Source organism: Dipodomys spectabilis, unplaced genomic scaffold, assembly GCF_019054845.1.
Source record: "Dipodomys spectabilis isolate Male_0828 unplaced genomic scaffold, ASM1905484v1 ptg000059l, whole genome shotgun sequence".
Lineage (NCBI taxonomy): Eukaryota > Metazoa > Chordata > Mammalia > Rodentia > Heteromyidae > Dipodomys > Dipodomys spectabilis.
This window is the reverse complement of record NW_024870736.1, coordinates 141006-164274: the sequence shown is the minus strand read 5'-3', so window position 1 is coordinate 164274 and position 23269 is coordinate 141006. Positions and strand designations below refer to the sequence as shown.

General features: G+C 39.5%; 2 protein-coding genes across 3 annotated transcripts in view; one reads left to right on the top strand and one right to left on the bottom strand.

Annotated features, from left to right (window-relative positions):
- The window catches only part of LOC122108435 (LYR motif-containing protein 4-like), a 116391-nt gene extending 109335 nt beyond the window's left edge, over positions 1-7056 (bottom strand). The window contains exon 1 of one of the 2 annotated variants that reach the window (XM_042680358.1): positions 6530-7056. In XM_042680358.1, coding sequence (XP_042536292.1) covers positions 6530-6753 — 224 coding nt within the window. In that variant the 5' untranslated portion in view covers positions 6754-7056. The remainder of the gene's footprint in view (positions 1-6529) is intronic. The other variant, XM_042680357.1, reaches the window with a different exon arrangement.
- A 338-nt stretch (positions 7057-7394) lies between these two features.
- LOC122108389 (phenylalanine--tRNA ligase, mitochondrial-like) overlaps positions 7395-23269 on the top strand; it is a gene marked incomplete at its 3' end in the record, with an annotated part of 131989 nt that continues 116114 nt past the window's right edge. Inside the window, exon 1 of the mRNA XM_042680309.1 lies at positions 7395-7526. The remainder of the gene's footprint in view (positions 7527-23269) is intronic.

Here is a 23269-nt window from a genome sequence, read left to right as displayed (position 1 = left end):
CTCAGGAGCATCTAGATGCTCATGAAACTATATCACTGTCACAAATATATTTACAGAGGTACCTACATCCTCTAGAGCTGATGTTTCATTGGGATGACTTTTCTTATCCTCCAATTAAACTCTCCTTAAGTCAAATTAATTCCAATGCAACATCTCCACTAATGATTAAAAGGTGTATTTGCTATTTGTTTAAAACAAAAAGCAAATAGGAGTGGCTTTGCCTTGCCAGGGCCAACTTCCAGCAGCTCAGCCAGGCATTTAAGGTTCTCCTTATCTATGTCACACCTATCTGTAGTCATCTACTTCCACTATGTGATACCAATGACTTCACACTGCCAGTACATCAACATCAGCAACAGGGGAATCTCTACTTCTGCCTCTTAAACTACCACATCCCTACTCTTTACAGCTTAGTTTGCCCACCAGGGCTTTTTCAACCTCAAATCCCTTTCAGGTGGGCCTATGCTGTCTTATGTACATTTACAACAACTGGCTTATTTCTCTACTGGCTCATTGCACTGAACAACAAGATTCTCTTGGGTAAAGATCAAGTTTTACTTATGTTTGTACCTTCAGCAAGAGTCGCACATGGTAGTTATCCAGTAAATACTTGCTAAATTAGGGATCAAGTATTATAGTGAAGCTATACATTACATTCAAGCAATGATATCAGTAATTTCCTGCCTTCAGATTTTGAATACCACATCCAACTCTCCAGGTTCTCAAGCTTTCAGAATTAGACTGAAAATACACTACTGCTTCTCCTGGTTCTCAGCATTTTAGACTAAAACTGGAACAAGAATGATCAGTTCTCTGGGTCTCCATATTCTACTAAAGAACTTAGAGGGGCTGGGAAGGTGGCTCAGTGGTAGAGCGCTTGCCTTGCATGCATGAGGCCCTGGGTTCGATTCCTCAGCACCACATAAGCAAAAAAGAAAAAAGCCGGAAGTGGCGCTGTGGCTCAAGTGGTAGAGCGGTAGCCTTGAGCTGAAGGGTGGAGGGACAGTGCCCAGGCCCAGAGTTCAGGCCCCATGACCGGACCCCCCCCCCAAAAAAAAAAAAAAGAAAGAAAAAGAGGTCTATTTAGTGGGTCCATCTGTGTGGACTCTATGGCAAAGAAATGGACAGAGAACCGGTCATGTTTACAAGGAGCCAAATGTATGGTAGTCAATTTTCTATTTTGCTCATTACAGTTATTTTCAAACAGAATATTCTGTGATTTTATTTTGCATACAAATATCCTACTGCAATACAGAATAATTTAAAGGTACCTCCTTAGGTTAGAACTACTTTGTGGCCTAACTTCCCCCCTCATTTTCTTATATTCTCTCCTTATTTGCTCTTTGCCTTGATTCCTGTATTTACCATTTAAAAATTATATTTATTCCATTTTATCAAATATATATATATATATAAATATGTGTACACAAACATTTTTTAGTGCTGGTCTGTGTCTTGAACTCAGGACATGGGCACTGTCTCTGCTTTTTTCCCACTTCTGAATTTTTTGCTGGTTAACTGAAGGTAAGAGTCTTAGGACTTTCCTCCCTGCGAACTTTGAATCTCAGATCTTAGCATCCTGATTAGTTAGGATAATAGGTGTGAGCCACCTTGTGTGGCTACTGCACAAATCTTTTTATATCTTTAGGGGCCAAAGTGGAGTAGTAGATAGAATAAATACAATTGGGAAGCTCCTGTAAACTAACTTACAAAACCAACAATAGCACAGACTTAGTAATCATAAACTTTCTTCTATATCTAGAGAAAGAAACATGTTACTTTTCACCCCCAAATTCAGTCAGATGCCTGAATACAATTTTCTCAGCCTAAATGTCTTGAATGTTTTCTGAAGGTTCATTAAATGAATTTTTACTTATTTTCACAGTATCATTCAGCAGAACAGAGCTAGTAACTCTGAGAAAAAACACTTTAAAAAATTCTGTGCACATTTAATGATAATGACTAATCTTTCAAAGTCTAAGCAGCTATTTTGAGGCATACATGAACTGCCTGTAGCTGCCTTTGGGGCACTGTGGAAAGGTTCAGGAACAAGGCTTCTTTCTAACACAGTGCCACAGGCTACATATAAGTCCAACAAATAAATGTAGATCAAATGTTACCACTTAATTTGTGAAGAACTTAGAAAATCTAACAAAGCAATCTTTTTCCTCTTTTATTTTTCCCTTCCTTTAACCATGTTCTTACATATCTAACAAAAGTTAAATGTGTTCTCACCAAAATATATATGATTTGTTTAACCTTTCATAGTGAATAAAACCCTTTATTTGGCCACATAAAATGTAATTCTACAGGCTCTTTGATACCTCATGATAGACATATGTATCAAAGGTACTATTTCAAGAGTTAAAAAAGAGGAAAAGTAATGTTATTTAAACTGGGGTGGGATGGGAATCCCCAATAATCTTATTAGGAATAAGCTGGGTATATAGCATATGTGTGTGCGTATAGGTCCTGAGTTTGATCCCCAGCATCATGAAACAGACAAAAACAGCAAAAAAAGGAAAATAAATCAGCCAGTGAAGTGAAACATGTGTTGCTCATCAACCCTTAGCTGTCCCAGGTGATGTGTCTAGGAAGCTCTAGATTCAATCAGGGATAAAAGGAAACTCAGGACACCCCAAAATGAGCTCAAAAATCTTTGCTTCACAAGACCTTCTTGTGCCTTAACTTTACCAGCATGGCAGTCTAGACTCTATCTCATCCAAATAGCATTCTAACAATTTCACTTCCTACTTGCAAAATATATCTGCTTTCCTCCCATGATGCCTGTTTGGATTAAGGGTCAAATTTCTACTTTGTATCATATTAATCTACTCCCACCAGAGATTTGTCCAGATGAGACTGTTAGACCAATCTTATCTCAAATGCAAATCCACCACTTAATTTTCCAGCTTCCACCTCTTTAGTGGCTACTGTCAGCAAACAAATCCGTATTTCTTAAGTGTGGCCTTTCTGCATGGCACTTTCCAGTTTAGTCTTGTTGGCTGTCTCTGTACTTGACAACCAACTCTCCAGAAACATTGTACTGTTTGTTTGCTGCTACCTGAGCCTATGATGCTGCTTGATAGCTTAAGTCTACTCTCAGCTTTCTGATTCTACACAGATGCTTACTTCTATCCCAGCACATAACAAAGTCTGCAAAAAGCTGCCTCCACAGCTGTGTCCTATACAAGGTGATGAAATCGTGACGGCAGATGCTTTGCTAAACCCAAAGCTTTCATCTTTCTGTCTTTAGGACCTGGTAGAGCATTGAACAAAGTAAGATTCAAAAGTTTCTAGAAGCACATCTAAGTAATGGAGTCTGCCTGGGTTTGGGCTGGGGATATGGAATGGGGAAAATAAGAAAAATTCATAAAGAAGGTCAGGATTAAACAGACTCTTGAAGAAAGGACACTCTGGAAAAGGGTGACAAAGGACATGGCAGACAGAATAGTACTTGCAAAGGCCTGGAGGCCCATGAGGACATGGCATGAAATAAAGTGCAAGTGACCAGGGCAGAGGGCAAGATCAAACTGGAAAATGGAAAAGCAGAGGGATCTACAAAAATGTGGCCTATATGTGGGTCTTAGAAGATAATCCCAAAATATCTATTTAATCAAGGCAATTATGGGAGGTATCAACATTTTCAGGTTGGTTCAAACTACACAGTAGTCTTTTTTTCTCTTTGAGAGTACTGGGATTTGAACTCAAGGCTTCATGTTTGTATGAACTCTACCTCTCGAGCTATACCTCCAGCCCTGTTTTTTTTGTGTGTGTGTGTGTGTGTGTGTGTGTGTGTGTGTGTGTGTGTGTGTGTGTGTGTGTGTGTGTGTGTGTGTGTGTGTGTGTGCGCGCGCGCGCGCGTCTTGGGGCTTGGAGTTTGTGTGTGTGTGTTATGTATGTGTGTGCCAGTCTTGGGGCTTTAACTCGGCGTGAGTGCTGTCCCTGAACATTTTTCCCTTAAGGCTAGTGCTTTACCAATCAGCCTACAGCTCTACTTCTTGTTTTTTGGTGGTTAATTACAAATGAGAATCTCACAAACTTTCTTTCTTGGGCTGGCTCTACAATCAATCCTCAGATCTCAGCCTTTTCAGTAGCTAGGATTATAGGCACAAGCCACTGTACCCTGTTGCTTGATATTTTTGATAAGAGTATTGCTTTGTGCCTGGGCCAGCCTTGGCCATAATCCTCCTATTTACAATTTCCACTGTAGCTGAATCCATATCACCACTAACAGCCAATTCTGTAGAAATGGAGTTTTGCCTTTTTTCTTTGACCAAGCTGACCTAGAACTGAGACCCTTTCATCTCAACCTCCTGAGTAGATGGTATGACAGGCATAACTTTTGAAAAATTATTTTTCATAATATTCATAATGGGCCATTAAAATAGTAATTCACAAGGTTGCTGTAAAAATAAAATGTGTTAGCCTGGTGTTGATGGCTCATGTCTGCAATCCTAGCTACACAAGAGGCTGAGATCTTAGGGTTGTGATTCAAGGTTGTGATTCCTTCCTAGGCAGGAGCCTGTGAGACTCTTATTTCCAATCAACCAGCAAGAAGCCAGAAGGGGAGCTGTGGCTCATGTGGTAGAGTGCCAGCCTTAATGAAAAAACTAAGGGACAGCACCCAGGCCTTAAGTTCAAGCCCTAATATTGGTACAAAAAACTAAGAAACAAATACATGTGCTACTTAGTAGATATAATGTACAAAGTAGTGGTACACAATGACCAATAATGTCTGAGTGTGGAGGGAAGGAGCCATCTTTGAACACCACAGGACACTATTATTTAAGAAAGACATGTCTTAAAAACAGGTTATTATATTGGGAAATATTGTCAGAAATCCTGTGTTTTACATACATGAGTTCAGGTAAGAGTGAAAAATGACTTATTTTGGATATTTTACTTATATTTAGATAATGAACTTAGCTAAAAAGAATAGACTCAAAGTAATATACCCAATTACTTTCTAAATCTGTACTAAAACTCATTTCCAATTTTCTTCCTATTAGATATAGCTTTGATTTTCTGTCATGTACTACTGTCAACTTAGAATTTATTCATTTGAAAAATTTCTGCCCTACTGACTCCTGATTCATTTCTAGATGAAAGTTTATAAATGGAAGAGGCTACCTAGTACACTGGCTTATTATTATTATTTATTTATTTATTTAGGTCAGTTGTTGGACTTGAACTCAGGGCCTGGACACTGCTCTTGAGCTTTTTCACTCAAGGCTAGTGCTCTACCACTTTGAGCCACAGTGCCACTTCCCAGTGGCTTAGTTTTTATGAGCAAAAACCCCCAGAAACACAGAAGTCGAATGACTTCTGTAGGTTATGTAATTTGTGAGGGCTACTTGTTTTTCTTCAAACTGCTGTCACATATACTCTCTCCCAAGTCCCTGGTTCTTTAATGTAAACTGCCTGCTGACTCCGTTTATTTTGGCCATTTTCTTTTTTCTTTTTTTGGGAGGGGAGGAGGCAGTACTGAACTCAAGGGCTTGGCTTGCTAGGTAGAAAACTCTCCCACTTGGGCCACACTCCAAGCCTTTTTTCTTTTTGTTTTTTCCTAATAAGAGTCTTCCTTTTGCCCAAGCCAGCCTGAGCCTCCATCTTTCCATCTACTCTCCCAGTGTAGCTGTGAAAACAGGCTTCCACAATGCCCAGGGATTATTGGTTGACGTGAGTGTGGTAGACCTCCTAGAAGGTAAAGATTGGGAAAATTAAAGTGACAAACTATCTTCTAGATTGTGACGAAAAATGATCAGTTTGCAATTACTTGCATACTTTGTAGGTTCTCGTAACAATTACATACTTAGTAATAGGTATCTGTCAAAAATACCACCAGTATGCTTAGTGTTTATATCCTTTATCTTCCAAAGCCAACATCACTTACAAAAAATCAAGTTCTCCCAATTGTTTCTTTTCATTACATAGCCAGGTTGCATATGATCACACCTGATGCCGTTCTCAAATTTATAGAATGGCTACACTTTAGGCAAGTTTCTGAAAATGAGATGTAGTTCATGAGAGGTTTACACTTCTTACTCGGAGCCCTACTCTTTACAGAGGCACAGTCTCAATCTGTAGCTCCTTTAGGGAGCGCTCAAGCAAACCTTCCACTTGGAAGCCGCTTGTTACTGACGGCTAGCTGCATTCTCAATTCTTCCCCTCCTCGAGCGAAGTTTTAAGCGTGCAACACGCCGGTCCTAACTTCAACCCGCAACGTTCACTTCCATCCTTCCACACCGTGGAGACATGACACAAATCAATGAACCAAGGCATCAACTTTGGGGACGTGTCAGAGGATCTGAACCGCTACCGTGGCCAGAGGAAGGGTAAGTCCTCCGCTCCTCCCCACGAGGTTTCGGAGGACCACGCCAGTGGGGCAGGGGCTGACGTTTCGGTGGCGGAACCGGATCCCCTCCCCAGCGGCCGGAGACTATCCGTGGCTCCGCAACTCCGGAGGACTTGGCGAGTTCAAGCCCGAGCCCTCGGCCCTCCCGACCCCCGCCGCTCGCAAGGTCACCTGTAGTTGTAGGAGTTGAAATGCTTGCTCTCTCTCAGCATTGCCCGGTACAGGTCTAATACTTGTGCGCGACTGGAGGCTGCCATTTTGGAAGGGGAGGGGGAGAGAGGGAGAAAGGAAACTAATCCTGAACCCAACCTCCAAAACAAAAACAAACGGGTCCTCTTTGCGTAGGTCCCGGGTTTAAGCCAATAGAAATTTCGACCTATTGCAAAACCACGCATGAAATGCAGCGAGGCAGTCTGGGCTTCCTGGCCTGGGGGTACCGGGCCTAGACGTCCCACAGCCACCGTCCGCTGACGGCGGGCTGCGGCCCTCCACGCTGGAGAGGCGGGAGCAGGCAGGGCCGCGGGCAGCTAAGCCAGCGCGGGGAGGCGCCCGCCCTCCCGCCCGCTCCACGGGGACGCCCCGGGCTCACGTGGGAAGCCTCAGCGGTGGCCTATCTGGGCCTTGGGGCGAATAGCCTCCGGTCGCCTCAGCCGGGGTGCCTCGCCCCTGGAGGATAAAGTTCTGAGCAGAGTACGGAAGGAAAACGAAAACAGCCCGGGGGGCGTGACGCGGACCTCGGTCCCGCTCGAAGGCCTGGACTGCGTTGCTGGGGTTACCGAGCGCGCGCCGCCACGACGCCCCGCCCCCGGCAGCTGTTTGCTGCCCTCAACACTGCCTGAAAAGCCGGGAACGCTGTGCAGGGAAGTTCACTTTCCTTGAGCCTCGTCGGCGAATTGAGGTTTTAAGTTGTTTTTTTCCTGGCTGTGGTGGCGGTGTGAGAGGCCGGGAAACGGCTTTCCGTGTCCCCCTTGAGTTGCGGCTTCGCTCAGGGCAGCCACATCAGGGACCTTTGGGCGCAGGACCCGCCGTCTGGCAAGATGGCTGCGCCCAGACTCCACGGGAAACTTGTGAAGTGACGGGCCGAGCTTCTTGTGGGTGCGGGCGAGCAAGCTTGCCGCGACTTAGAGCTTGCGAGAGCGCGAGTCTGGGCTTCGCAGGCGCGCAGGGGGTGAGTGCTGGCTTCGCTGCAGGTCGGGGCTGTGGGGCGGTGTTCATTGGACGGAAAGGCTCCCGTTTCCGGTGTGTGTCTCGGGCTGTGGCGCTTTCTCCTTCGCGGCCCGAGTGCCCAGAATGTCGTAGACGGGAATCCTGGGATGGAGACACCAGGATTTCGTGGGTAGCTTTTAGGGGTTCCGGGGCCCTTTGGGGCCTGCTCAGAAGTAAGGCAAGAAACTAATGGAATTTGCGTTTCCAGGCTGTTCTCAGAAGACTTCAACTTTTCCGATTCACCTGGTTAAAGTGGCAAAGATTCTTGTTCTGATTCTAGAGCTTCATAGAAGCGTCGTCTACTTTTCTATCCTGTGTTTGGAAGATGCTTCTGTTCTTTTTGGAATATTGCTTTATGCCATCCACATGGGGAAGAGCTATCACTTTGCATCGCAAAACGTATCAGGGAGTAATTTTATATGTAGATGCCAAATTGCATTTGGTGCTACTCATTTTTGATACGACATAGTTTTGCCTTTTACTGAAGCAGTTTCTTATTTTCAGAAACTTTAAGGGCACTTATCTGCCCTAACATACTTTGTGTACTTGCCATCTGATGTCCTTTCATCCAATTTCATGATGTGTAATGATGGTTGTGAAAGGTATTGGATGTATCTTTTATACAGAACGTTTAGAATCTACTATCAGATTTTTTTCAGGGACTTCTCCAACTTTTGAGTTTCAAAGTAGATAAAAGGGTAGCAAGAAGAATCAGTCTTGCTGTCAATTTTCTCGAGAAAAACAATATTTTGACACTCAAAATTTCTTGAAGGATCAAAAATCAAGGTAGTTGTAAATAGTTATATACAGTAAGATCCAGAGCTGTGGTCTCTTGAGTTTGATAATTGGAATTATGTGGCACCTGGTAATACCGTTTAATCCAAATTATAATTAGACAAAGCTATCAGAGGGAAAAGGAAAAATGAAAAGTTTTGGTTGGTTTAAAAGTAGTGCTAGTTACATTTCATTGTTTTTCTTATTTTATCTTGAAAAGTGTAATTAAGGTGATCACTGTAAACAAGTGTTTATGCCCAATTATAAAGGCATTTAGTCATTAACCTTTGCAAATAATGTAATTATATGATTTTACTTTGTCTTAGTCAAATACAATTTTCCGAATAAAAATACAAGTTTAAAATTGTTTGTGTAGCCTACTCATCTATTAGTGCAAGGAATGGGTCTGGTTAGGAAAGTGATAGCTGCCGTGTGTTAAAAATTGCAGGAGGCCATGATTTGGATTTGGTACCTGCAAGGGGTCCAGTAGGTTATACCAGTATAGAGTTTCATCATAGTAACTAAACACTGGTTAGTTGCAGGAGACCCTGTAACCAGTTCACTTTTTGACTGGCTGATTTAACACTTTTTCTATGTTCTGCTTAAATTTTTCTTTACATGTTGTCAGATCACAGTGTTGGTTAGAATTTTCAGAACATCATTTGGTTCTGAGTTGCCTGATTTTTAGGTAGTTTTATTTTTCTTAGCACAGATACACTGCTACCTTTATGTAGCCTAAGGAATTTCTCTTGTAGTAGCTGTTAATGCTAATCTGCCTTCAAAAAGTTACCTTACTTTATTTGAAGTGGTTTACCAGTGTGTTGGATAGCACTATCTTGAAAGACTAATAAAAAATACCATTCCAAGGCCAAATCACATTTTTTTCTGCATTTTATTGCAGAGGTGACTTTTTTTTTCTTTTAACCAATAACTGCATTTGAGATTTTGAGTAGAATTGGATTAGAAGCTGAGAATGGACCTTACGCAGATCTTTTCATATGCATTCTATTCTGGGCCAAAGTTTTTCTTAGAGGGTAAAACACAGGATACCTACTTAATATAATAGGTCTCAAAATTTCCTTAATATTCAATGTCTGTAGTTATGAATATTTAGTTATTTGTCTGTGCACAGTCAGATATTACCTTGTGTTAAAATTAGGATTATTTGTGAATACTTAATTCTTCATGAGGACATATTTTACTTAAAACAAACTCCACACAGCCATTTATTGTCCTTATTCTTAAATATCAAACTGTGTAAAGAAACTCTTGCATGGAAGAAGAAACTCATTACTTAGAAATTATTCTTTTCTATACATGGATCTAAATGTTAATTACAAGTGCTTTTCATTTGTTTCTTATTTGATCCTTCCTTTTTTTTTTTTTTTTTTTTTTGTTGCTAGTCCTGGGGCTTGAACTCAGGGTCTGGGTGTTGTCCCTGAGCTTTTTTGGCTCAAGGATAGCACTGTTGCCACAGCTATATTTCTGGTTTTTTTTTTTTTTTTTTTTTTGTAATTGAAGAATCTCACTGGTTTTCCTGCCCTGGCTGGCTTTGAACCATGATCCTCAGATGTCAGCCTCCTGAGTAGCTAGGATTACAGGCATGAGCCACCAGTGCCCAGCATTTGATCATTCATTTTAATAGAGTCTGAAACTGGATAGAGATCAAATCACTGATTTGTGCAGATAAGCAAACTAGAACTCCTTTTCCACGTCATTCTGTAACATTAATCCACTGATATGTGACTTATCTTATATAAGAAGACAACAGAGTTACACAGATGAGAGAACTGTAGGGGAGTAAATAAAATGGTACTTTATTTTTCAAAGGCATATTATTTCCAAATGCTAGAGGACAACAAAAGAAGGATGTTCTACTAGGACTAAGGGAAGATTTTCCATGATAGAATATAGTTTTACAGTGAGTAGTAAGAGATAGATAATGAATTTGGTAAATTAATAGATTACAGTTTCTGTTTATTGTATGAAAGCATCAAATAATACAATGCAATCTAATTAGACAACTCTCAAGTGAATTGGACGGAAGGAGGAGGGAAAGGCAGGACCACCAGAAAACAAAAGTGGTCAGTCCTGTATCAGCTTCATTTTTATGTTGGTTCCTTTCTTTGGAATAAGTTTTCCCCTATGCAGTAGATAAGACATAATGCAAGTCGAACTTAATATTTGACTTGTTAAATTGAGATTAGTTATCTGTATGTTGGTACCTTTATTTCCAACCACAATTTTGAATGCTTTATTTCAAGAATAGTGAAATTTTATTTGTACATCCATAGTTGGTGTGTGTGTGTGTGTGTGTGTGTGTTTGTGTGTGTGTGTGTGTGTGTGTGCGCGCGCACGCGCGCGCGCACATGAGTTTATAACCACATTGGTACTGGGGCTTAAACTCAGGGCCCCTCTCTCTCACTTGGCTCTTGTGTTCAGGGCTGGTACTCTACCACTTAATCCTACTTATATTTCCTCTATATCTATCTATTTAAAATGTAACTGTAAAATGTAATTCTAATCATTGACTTTGTGGTAACCTGAAAGCTGTATCAAACGTGAATCCTGTGTTCTAGGAAGTTGGAGTTTAAATGCATTTATATATATAATTACATATGGAAATGCTAGCACAAAGCTCTGCCCAGGAAGTGCTGGTTAGGTATTATGTGGTCTTGGTGCAAGAAGAGTTCATGTTCATACTTATTGCCTGGGAGAACCTAAAACAGCATGGATGTTTCAGTATTTCCTAGGTGACTAGATTCAGCTATGGTTGAGAACACTGATCTATGTGAATTAGGTGGCTTTAAGAAGAAATAGTGTGGAGCTGGGACGGTGGCTCAGTGGTAGAGCGCTTGCCTTGCATGCCTGAGGCCCTGGGTTCGAGTCCTCAGCACCACATAAGCAAAAAAGAAAAAAAGCCGAAAGTGGCGCTGTGGCTCAAGTGGTAGAGCATTAGCCTTGAGCTGAAGAGCTGAGGGACAGTGCCCAGGCCCAGAGTTCAAGCCCCACGACTGGACCCAAAAAAAAAAAGGAAGTAGTGTATGTTAAGTCAGAAGATTTAGGCTTGATCAGGGCTTGATCCTGAACTAGAAAGTGTCTGAGGATAAGAGGATCCTGTGGGAAGGTGATGAATCAGCACTCAAGAATGCAAGGCAGAAGCTGAGATATCTACCTAATGGTACCCATTTGTCAAAACTTGGAAGTAGGCAAGTATCATTGGCTTAGAATGTGATCTTTCTAGCTGTGCTTTTATTCTGCATCACAGAACTCTTCAGTGCCTGCTTCAAGAATTTGATGTAGTTCATTAATTTTTCTAGGATAAAATGAGTAACTTTTAGTCATACTTAATTTTTTTTTTTTTTTTGTCATGGGACTTGAACTCTGGGCCTGAAAGCTGTCCCTCAGCTCTTCAGCTCAAGGCTACTGCTCTACGACTTGAGCCACTGGGCCACTTCTGGTTTTCTGAGTGGTTTATTGGAGAAAGAGTCTCACAGAGTTTCCTGCCCAGGCTGGCTTTGAACTGTGATCCTCAGATCTCAGCCTCCTGAGTAGCTAGGATTACAGGCCTGAACCACTGGAGCCTGGCCATATTTGAATTTTAATTTAGTTGGATTCTCACTTGTAAAGTTAACTAGTTTGTATAAGAAATATAAATATTCAGAGACTCTCGAATGCTGGTATTTATACTAGCTTTTTAGTGTTTTAGGAAAAGTTTGCATTTTTTTCTACTAGTATCTTTTTGAAAAGATTTTGTGCCTTTTTTACATTGCCTCTATGTATGAAAAATATTTCCTCTTGGAGTTTTCTGAGTCTCATATTTCTGTAGGAGTTCTTTTCAGATAGATCTAAGAAATTCCATTCTCATTTTAGGGAAAACTTAAGCCTTGTTTTTTTTTGTTATATCTAGATATTTTGCCTCTGACTATAGTCTCCGACTTCTAGGCTGCAACAATACGTATTGATTTGGGTAAAGTATATCAAATGTCTTTAGTTCTACAGGATTAATTATTTATTTACTTTTAAAGAAGTTATTTTTCCTTTTAAGGAAAACCACAAGCCTTTACCAACATGGTAATTCTTTCAGGATGTGACTGATAATAATGTTCCCTTACAAATCACCTGCATTCTTTCTCTGTTAGTACATAATTATTACATTTTTGTGTCATATTTGTGAATGGTTTGTTAATAAAACTAGCTATAATAGGAATGATAGCTGCTATTTATTTAGGTATGACTTTCTTTTCCAGGATCTTTGCTGGGCACAGGCCAACATCTCATTTTAGCATTTTTTCTAAAGACAAATTTAAAAGTTCTAGTTAATTTCTTGGAATAAGGAGTTGTAAGTTGCCATTTCTTGTTCTGGTCAGTTGGTTGTTTATAGCAACCACAGATTTGCTGACTCTGTGTGTAATTATGTTTGAAATAATTTAAGCACTATTAGGCCAATATTTTCAGATATGCAGTCTATGTGTGTGCATGTGTGTGTGCACATGTGTGCATGTGTGTGTGTATGTGTATGTTGCTAGGGATAGAACCTAGTGGATCCTGTGTGCTGGATAAGTGCCCAACTACTGAGCTACCTTCCTAGCCTGTAGGTTTGTAATGGTAAATCAAATGATACTGTAGACTGCTTAGAAGCTATACATGGAACTCATGATGTCTTTACCATTACGGTGAATACTTTTATATGACTTAATTCAACTTTATTTTTTTCTCCTAGTTCTGAGGCTTGAACTCAGGGCCTGGGCTCTGTTCCTGTGCTCAAGGCTAGTGCTCTACGAGCCATAGCACTACTTCTGACTTTTTTTTTTTTTTTTTTTTGTCGGTCATGAGGCTTTAACTCCGGGTTTGGGCACTGTCCCTGTGTTCTTCAGTTCAAGGTGAGCGCTCAACTACTGCTTGAGCCACAGTTTCACTTCTGGTTTTCTAGTTGCTTATTGGAGATAAGAGTCTCATGGACTTTTCTGCCTGGGCTGGTTTTGAACTGTGATTATCAGATGTCAGCCTCCTGAGTAGCTAGGATTACAGGCATGAGCCACTGTCACCCAGCTAACTTTTTAATTTAAAAATTTACTTGCTGAGTACAATGAAAGTAATTCAGGTTGGTATACCTGTAATCTGTATGTGCAAGTATGAGTTTGAATTAACTAATAACATTTAAGAATGATAAGAGCTTGGCTTACTTGAATTATATTTGGCAATATTATAGTAATATAATAATATTGACAGCTGTTAGAACAATAAGCTACAATTAATGAAGGAATCTTTATTGAGAAAATTATATTTGTAATAATTCCTGGAAATTTGGAACGCAGAGCAAAGTGAAGTTGTAAAGTAGGAGAAGGCTTAGCAGACAGCTTATTCTTTCCTCCCTCTCCTGATTCAAACACAGTTGTTGTTTTTTTTCCACAGTTTTGGGATAAGTATATTGTGTTAGCTTTCTTGCCAAGATAACTTATAAATTGGAAAGAGTTATTTTGGAACAGAGTTTTGGAGATTTTAGTTTATGATGTTTATGAAGGTTGTTTAACTCCTGACTGGAATATGGAAAATAAAGAGGAGACCAGGGTCTGAATCCCTTTTTTGGACACATGTCCAGTGATTGAAAACTTCCCACCAGTCCTCACTTCTTAGGGGTTCTGTCACTTCCCTATGGCACCAAACTAGGGACCAAACCCTTTGCACATTGGGCTTTGGGGACACTTCATATTCAATCTATCTGCATTTCAAATCTTTGAGCACTTTGAAACAAAGTTCCTGTATCTGACCATTTATAACTTTAGGCCCATTACACATCCCATTTGTAAACTTGACTTTGTGCTCTAAGAGATGGGTGTGACATAATCACAGTGTAACTGTCTTTTGCAGAGCCCATGTAGTCCACTATCCCAGATTGATATATTTCAGAATTCATGGAGTCCACTACTATCCAAGCTGATTCTTGATGCCCCTCTGCGAAGAACTTGGCTGAGAAGATCTTCTGCCCAGTTTCAGTGTTTCCTAAATGTCATTTTCTGTGTTGTTGAAAACTACTTGAAAATAAAATGTTTATCCTAGTACTGGTATATGCAGTTCTTTAGATTATATATTGATTCATTTCACCACATTGTAGACAGTAATTTCTTTGTTACTCTTCCCCATGCTAAACCTTGCAGTACTGCTAGGATAAAGTCTAAACTCCCAGCATAGCATATAACAACCCTATGCTATCCCTTACTATTCTCTCTCACTTGAGATTTTTCCAATTTCTCAGTTCTTCTTTCCTGTGTACTGTGCTGATTTTAGTCATGCTAATCTAGGTCTGGAATGTTCTCCCCCTTCCTAATTATTCTTCATATCTCAGGGAGATAATTTACTAAAAGATACCTTCTTTTACTGGAGCAAGTCTTCCTTATTTATACTCCTTACTATTGTGAACTGCTATTTTTTTTTTTAATAAACTGCTATTCTTTAAAAAAAGATTTTTTTTTTTTGAGGCAGAATCCGCTCCATCGATTCACCTTGATCCACCCACTTCTTCCTCCTGAATGCTGTGTATCACTTACTGGGCCTGACTGTGAGCTACTTTCAACTGGAAGTGACTTTTGTAACAGAAAACCCAAGTTAGACATGTTTAACCTACCACGGTGGCTTTGTTGTCCCCTGTGTTCTGAGAGTTCAGAATGCAGATGGCCTTTAGGTTCGATTGGTTTGAGTGTTGTTTCCAAAAACCTAATTTTCTTTTTCCCACCTTGTCTTTTCTAATGTCAGCCCATCCCTAGGCTGAAAGCCTCTCTTGGTTGTGAAAGGCCCTCCAAAATTCTGGGGTGAATGTTTCCAGAACCGCAGGAGCAAAAAGAGATGCTGGACTTTGGCAAATAGAGTTGATTGTGTACTCATCAGCCATACTTCTTCCTGGCTATTAGAACCTGACTATTTGAATGGCCTTGTGTCTAGATTTTGAAGATGAATAACCTTAGACAATGATAGAGACTCAATTCTCTCATCAGATACTGGTTCTGATACCCGGGATAGTCACAAGACATACATCTGGCTAATGAGATAAAGGGGAGTTTTTTTTTTTTTTTCCCTAGGCATGAAAAGAAGTTTACCGAATTGCTGCCCTCACCATGCTTGGTGGAGAGGCTTGGCTAAAAAGGAAAGGAGGAGTGGGGAAGGGGGCTACCCACCTCTGGGCCAGGACTTATCTAGGCCAGGGACAGGAAGAGGTGTGGCCAGGTGGGGGAAAGGTGTGGCCACACTGGATCTGAAGGCTTCTGGGAAAGGTTTTTGCTTTCCATTAATTGAATCCATTGAATATATACTAAGAGGGTTTACATATGCCGTATTTTCTTTCTTGCTGCATACACACACACACACACACACACACACACACACACACGCACGCACGCACGCACGCACGCACACACGCACACACGCACACATATATACATAGACATATCTGTTACAAGTACATATAGAGCAATCTTTTCCGAGTTAGGGAAGTTTGTAAAAGAAGACTCCGCTCTTGAATAATCAATATTCTGTCTTTTCTCTTGATTCATCACCACTCATCTTAACATGTCATTTCTTCAGTGACATGAAGAATTTTGATTATATCTTCAATTTTAATTATATCTTCCTGATTTTATTATTTCTTATAATATCGTTTCTTTAACTTCACATTTTAGAGTTTAAAATTATATAACTGTATAATGATAGGTTATTGGTGTCATCCTTTGAGAAATAGAGATTGTAAAAAGTAATGTTATTCATTTGGGAATAAGCAGAGGTTTTGCATTGAGGAATAGGCTTTACAAACTAGGAGCATATTCAACCCAACGGGTTGAAATGAATGGATGATTTTAAAAGCAAAGTGAGGAGAATTGTATTAATTATTTTGGAACAATTAATCTTTGGCCACAAGGACTAATAAGGGTATTGAGGATCAATGACAAAGGTCACACCAGCACAAGATTGAACAGAAAGTTATTGGATAATGTCTTAGCAAATATTCTTTGAGAAAGATTATCTTTCTAGCAGAGTCTCTTGTGGTAGTTCTTGATCTTAAGCTCTGTGCATGAAATCATCTCTTTATGACCCCCTCCTTTATTTATTTATTTTTGTTAGGACTTCATGCATTATCTCTGATATTATTTCACTGGGGCTGAATGAATGATTCTTTTTACTAAAATGTCAAGACCTTTTTTTTTTTTTTGGGTTGGTCGTGGGGCTGGAACGGGGCTGGAACTCAGGGCTTAGGCACTGTCCTTGCGCTCTTCCTCTTGAGCCACAGTGCCACTTCCGGTTTTCTAGTGGTTTATTGGAGATAAGAGTCTCAGAGTCTCTTGGACTTTTCCTGCCCAGGCTGGCTTTGAATTGTGATCCTCAGATCTCAGCCTCCTGAGTAGCTAGGATTATAGGCGTGAGCCACCAGCTCCCAGCTAAAATGTCAAGACCTTGAGACTAGGATTATTTTTATTTTGTTCATCACTGTTTTGCCCAAGACATTAATGCCTTGCAAGTGCAAGTGCTCAGTAAATATCATTGAATGAATGAATGAATGGAAGCAAGCCTGAAATCCTGCGACTTAAGAACCTTTCATCCTTTCATTGACCAGCGGTAATTTTACATAATATGAGATGTTTCCCCCTGGCATATATTCTATTTTGTTTGTCCTGTAAGAGTGCTCTTTTTGGTTAGGGTTTAGGTTTGGACTGTGTAGTGGTAAGCTTTAATTTTTCTTGGTGGAGTGGAAAATATAAATGAGAGAAGCTTTGTCCCTTAGCCTGTGAACTCAGCAGGCATTGTATCAGTTCCTGAGATGAGTGATACATATTTTCAACATAGCCTCTAAGGATGTATCCACCTAGAGCTTTGTGTTATTGTAAAACTTGCTTTACTAGCGCTATCTTTATAATTTGGAATGTCTAGTAGTGAATAAAATACTGTTTTATGTTTTTGGGCAATGCTGAAAGCGTGGAAATAATCATTTTAGTAGATGATTGTGCTTGGTTACTAGGCATATTATTTAGAATTGCATTTGGAATCCATATTTTCTTTCTATAAGAGTGCTCTCAGGAGGGGTTATATGAATTATTGACACAAGTTATTGATGTGCCATGGAGATAGTTTTAAAAAATTTTTTCGTTTCAGCATGCTATAATGTTGATATTGGTTTTACTGTTTCTGGGGAGATTTATTGTGACTTTTGAAGTGATTGTGAACTGTATATATGTGATAATAAAGGAGAAACTGGACCAGAATTTTATTGATTTGGTTATATTTCCCAGCTGTATCAGAGATTCCGTATCATTTTAGGTAAGTCATTTAACATTGGGTGAGTACCTAATTTATTTCCTGAATCAGAGCATTTTTAGCGAGCAGTGAAAGTGAGTACCGTTTGGTAATAATGTTGGAACAACAGGCATAAAACTGAACTATCTTGGGGATAAGACCTATAGTCTCATAGTTTGATACACTAATTCATGACTGTTAATCTGCATGCCCTTATGCTTTTGGATCTTACAAAATCAGATATGTGCTTTCCTAAGGACTTAGATTATTTTGCAGAGATAAAAATTGCTAACTGAACTAGCCTGGAGGTGAAGAGTTCAGGGACAGCACCCAGAGTTCAAGCCCCAAAACTGGGTCCCCTCCTCCCCCTCAAAAAATTGCAAGAACCGAGAATTGGAGCTTTATAAATGGTTTCAGTTGCCTCTTATTTTCCATTAATTGGCTGCATCCTGGTCACCTTCTGCCTAGAGGTGAAGTTCTTTGATTGACTTTGATTGTTCTGGGTCCCCAGACTGTTCTGTTTTATCATTTTAATACAGAAATTGTGACTGCACAGTTAGAGCTAATCACAATTTTACTTTATATTGTTTGAGATTCTAAAAGAAAGTTTCTGTATATTCTCATTTTGAATATGGGAACATAAAAAGGCAGTCAGCCTTTTACTGGCACTATTAGCAGGGGATTCACAAACTTTTCAGGTCTTTTCCCTTAACTCTCTAGCTTGTGCTTTGGAAGTGGCCAATGGTTATTGTATGTTAACTCAAGTGTGTCTCCTCTTACAAGGAAAAATAATTTCATGCCAGCATAATGTGGCCCAAGTGTCATGTAGTATTTTCCTGAAGGTCCTAGATAATACTCAGAATTCCTTTCTTCTTAGACAATTTTTAATTGACTACCAGGCATTGCAAAGGGAGTTTAATATTCTTATTTGCTTGTCATACTAGCCAAATGAACTAGACATTGTTCCTCATTTTTTACTAAAATCAAAATAAACTCATCCTGAAGGTGTGAGAACTTAAGTAGTAGTTTCAATTCATATGGTAGACTTTTTTCATTTGAACTGAGGACTGATACTAAAATATTTGCATTTTCAAGGCTGTCAAGTTGTATTTAATTTGATAGTATGAAGCCTAAAATAGCCTTGAAAAGCTAAGAAATAATTTACATTGAATTCTTGTTTTTGGTTAATAGCATCCTTTTACGCTGGGTGAGGTTTTTACCTCTAGTTAAACATTCATTTTCAAGCTCTCATTATGTCCAACAGTTGTGTTATACTGCATCCTCTTTTATTCTGTGCTTGAAATAATATAATTGGTGTGGAGATGCTTAAATGTCCCTACACAAAATAAACATTACATGCATACAACATACCTTCAGTGAATGTTTTTGTTGTTTGAATAGTAATTTGATGAAATTCCAGTTATAGTTTTGTATTTTTGTGAGATTCCTCCTAATCTATTCTTTTTCCCCTTTCAACTTCAGTATCAGATTTTTCTTTCTATGTTTAGGTTCTGCAGTTTTAGATGGAGGGATGTGAATTTCAAGTGATTTATGATGCTGACATCTCAATCTGTTCCAACCTGCAGGCAAGGCAGCTTTGGGAACCCAAGCAAGAGGAGCTATGAATCTTTGTATACTCTCATCTCATATGTAGCTTAAGCATGTGCAGCTGTGTTCTCACTTCCCCTGTAGATGAAACACATTTTATAACATATGCATGTCCTCCCATTTCTCACACACATGCAGGCAGTATCTAAATATATGCAGAATGAAAAGCTGCTATGTTTGTGCTTGCCTATCATGCATGAAACCCTGGGTTCCATTCCTCAGTACCACATAAACAGAAAAAGCAGGAAGTGGCACTGTGGCTCAAGTGTTAGAGTGCTCGCCTTGAGCAAAAAGAAGCTCAGGGACCTTGCCCAGTACCAGAGTTCAAGCCTTAGGACTGGCTAAAACAACAACAACAATAGCAACAACAATAACAACAACAACCGAATTACTAAATGGACTACACTTTGCATAGGATTCCATAAATACTTGCTTAATGGTTGGTCTATAATTCAATAGAATATCCCATTAGGGCTGTAGTTTCATGATTTACTCATATCTCTTAGCCTTATTTCTCTCCAAGGCAGGGAGGAAAGCTAGGGGCTTCAAGTTTCCTCTGAAGGAGTCTTTATAAAATTTCTTTTTTTGCTCTACTCTGACCCCCTTTTCTCTCTTTGCATTGGTCTTAGTCTTAGAGTTGCAGAAATGATTTTCAGCTATTTCTTTTTTAAATTGTACCTTTATGGTATGACAGCAGTTCATTTTGCCTTATTTAAAACTTCAATGTCCTCATATGGGTTTTCTGAAAATGAGACATGTTCATTATTTGACAATCCCAATACTCTGGAAAAACAGAGCTATGTAAGCCAACTCATGTCTTATCTAGAAAAATATGTTAGATAATATTTGATAAACACTATTCTGATCACTCAGAATTTTTTTTAACCTCTGTGAGTTTTTATGTTGTAAGTTGGAAGGCTAGATGGTTAGAAAGTCATTTACAAAGACAGGATTAGCCAGAAATAAAAACTATAAGGCGGGTAAGGGGAATAAACTAGATTTGTTTAGCATCTACCTTGTGCTGTACACTTTTCTTATATCCTACTTTCAGTTTTATTTGTTAAACATTTTTTTATTATTATCTTTAAGTAGTTGTACAAAGAAGTTCCCATTCTACAAAACAGTATATGAATACAAGGTGTCTAACAACATTGTCACCCCCACTTTCATTTTTATTTTTTATTTTATTTATTTATTTATTTTTTGGGTCTGGTCGTGGGGCCTGAACTCTGGGCCTGGGCGCTGTCCCTCAGCTCTTCAGCTCAAGGCTAGCGCTCTACCACTTGAGCCACAGCACCACTTCCGGCTTTTTTCTTTTTGCTTATGTGATGCTGAGGAATCAAACCCAGGGCCTCATGCATGCAAGGCAAGCGCTCTACCACTGAGCCACCTTCCCAGCCCCCACTTTCATTTTTAATGGGAAGTTTGAGAAAGACTGCTGTTCTTGCCTAATACATAAGCAGTTAAAAATCAGAGTGAGGATTTACTGAGGTGTTGAGCCTAGTCTTTCAACCACAATACTTTAAGGGCACAATGACATGTTTGATATTTAGATTCCTTCTTTGCTTCTAGCTAACTATTCCATTCTTCTCTATAAAAAGGATGATTGAGGCTCTGAAACTTTTCTCCTTTTCTCTGTTCAGATTCATCCTCTTGTCAATCTTTAGAGCTAGGTATTACTGGAAATTTCATGTAACATGTAAGCTATGATTTTCTGTCTTTTCTTTTTTGGTATTGGTTGAACCCAGGAGACATTGCATTTGCTAGATGAGCACTTTGGCAGTGATCCACATCCCACCCTCTATATGATTTTTATCAGAGATTTATATTTTTATTTTTTTGCTTTAGAACAATGTGGAGCTTGTTCTACATCTTTGAAATGTTGAGAAATAATTTAGTACTTTTTGTGGAGACATAAGCCAAAGGATGCTATGTTACTGCCATGAAGCTATTTAGATTGCTCACACACAGATTGATGCAGTTCTGATTTCTTAGTTCTGATTTCTTTTTTTTTTTTTTTTTTTTTTTTGGTCAGTTGTGGGGCCTAAACTCTGGATCTGAGTGCTGTCCCTCACCTCTTCAACCCAAGGCTAGCGAGCTACCACGTGAGCCACAGTGCCACATCCGGCTTTTTCTGCTTCTGTGGTGCTGAGGAATTGAACCCTGGGGCCTCATACACACAAGGTAAGCGCTCCACCTTCCCCTTAGGATCTATTTTATCTCTTGTTTATTTAGAGCTTTGTAAATCTCTGATGAGATTTAATTAGTTCCATTTTTTTATGAAGGGAATTTGAGGCTAAAAGAATTCTCAAAAGTTACACAGCTGAGACTTGAGCTCTCATATGCCTAATACTAAGGTCTACCCTTGCTCACAAGCTGCCTTTCCCCTTGTATTTCTATTTAGGAGAGAGGATTTGAGAAATGTAACCAAATTTTCTCATTTATTTTGTGTCCCATGAATTATTTCTAGTCACATTAGCTGGCACACAGAGAACTATTTTGTTTCATTTGCCCACTTGTTCTGTACCTTGGCCTCACATTAAATATTCAAGAACTTTTGAAAAGCTATTAATATTGGGTTCCACTTGAACCAAATCACCAGAAACTTTGGTGAGAGGACCAGCAAGTAGTGTCTTTAAAAAGCTCAGGAGGGGCTGGGAAGGTGGCTCAGTGGTAGAGCGCTTGCCTTGCATGCATGAGGCCCTGGGTTTGATTCTTCAGCACCATATAAGCAGAAAAAGCTGGAAGTGGCACTGTGGCTTAAGTGGTAGAGGGCTAACCTTGAGCTGAAGAGCTGAGGGACAGCGCCCAGGCCCAGAGTTCAGGCCCACAACCGACAAAAAAAAAAAAAAAAAAAAAAAGCTTAGGAGCTTGGCACAGTGGCATTTAGGAGGCTCAGGTAATTGCATTGCTTGAGCCCAGGAGTTTGGGACTGCCCTGAAGATTCTAACTTAAGACAGTCAAAGAAACAGCTTGAGGAATTCCTTTGTATCACCAATATGGAGGACTACTGTCATCAGGTTTGAGTCATACAGCTGCTTGAAATATTTATTGCTCCTGTGTGGATTTGCCCTTGCTGTTTTCTGTCTGCCCTTTAGTGATGAACAACTGAGTTCAGTAGGATGATGGTAAATACTACCAGGAGGAAGAATAATCCAGGCTTCTATCCTGACATTAAAGTGCTCAAGTTACAACTCAGATGACTGGATAGGTATGTTCAAAGCTTCCCTTGGCTTACCAAGGTATAGAGAAGCTACTTATAAGACAAACTAAGCCCTTTACTTGAACTTTACTTCCCTTCAGTGGTTTTAGCATCAGTCCTGTCTATAACGTGGAAATATGTGACACCAAGATTTCTTGCTACTTCATTTAGCTAGTCTTCACAGAATGTATGTGCCTCATTTTGTCAAACTCTTAACAGTAAATCTATACAGCCAAATATGTTGTATGTACAGCAGCCTAGATTTGTATCCCAACTTGCTGTAGAATTGGTCTCCAGAAAAACTTTTTATGAAAGGTATAATGATAATTTCAGAAACTTTCTGAAAATGGTATTTCTTCACAAAATATTTGTGAAGAGTATTTGGATTTAATAGTTAAAATGAAATCAGAATGGTATTGGGGATCCTATATAATTTCTTACTATTCTCATTTTTCCTATTTTAAATACATAGTAAGCATTTGCAAATGAGTTTTATTTCTTGTAAAGTACAGACTGTCCTTGAGTTGCTAAGGTTTGACTTGAGGATTCTTTGACTACCATAGTGGGAAGGCAGTAAACATTCAGTGCATTCAATAGAAATGGAAATTTAAATTTTGGATCTCTCCCAGGCTGGGGCATAAGATCCTTTCTCTGGTACTGGGCATTATGGGCAAGTTGCTGCTTCTAAGCAGCTCTGTGATCTATGATACAATGCAGTATGTTGCATTGTTAAGCTAGAATGTGCTGTAGATTAGGTGAAGTAAATACAGTTTCAAATTTGGGTATTCGTTATCTTATTGTGAGTCAGGAGCATCTATACCTCAGAGATTCATACTGCTTTG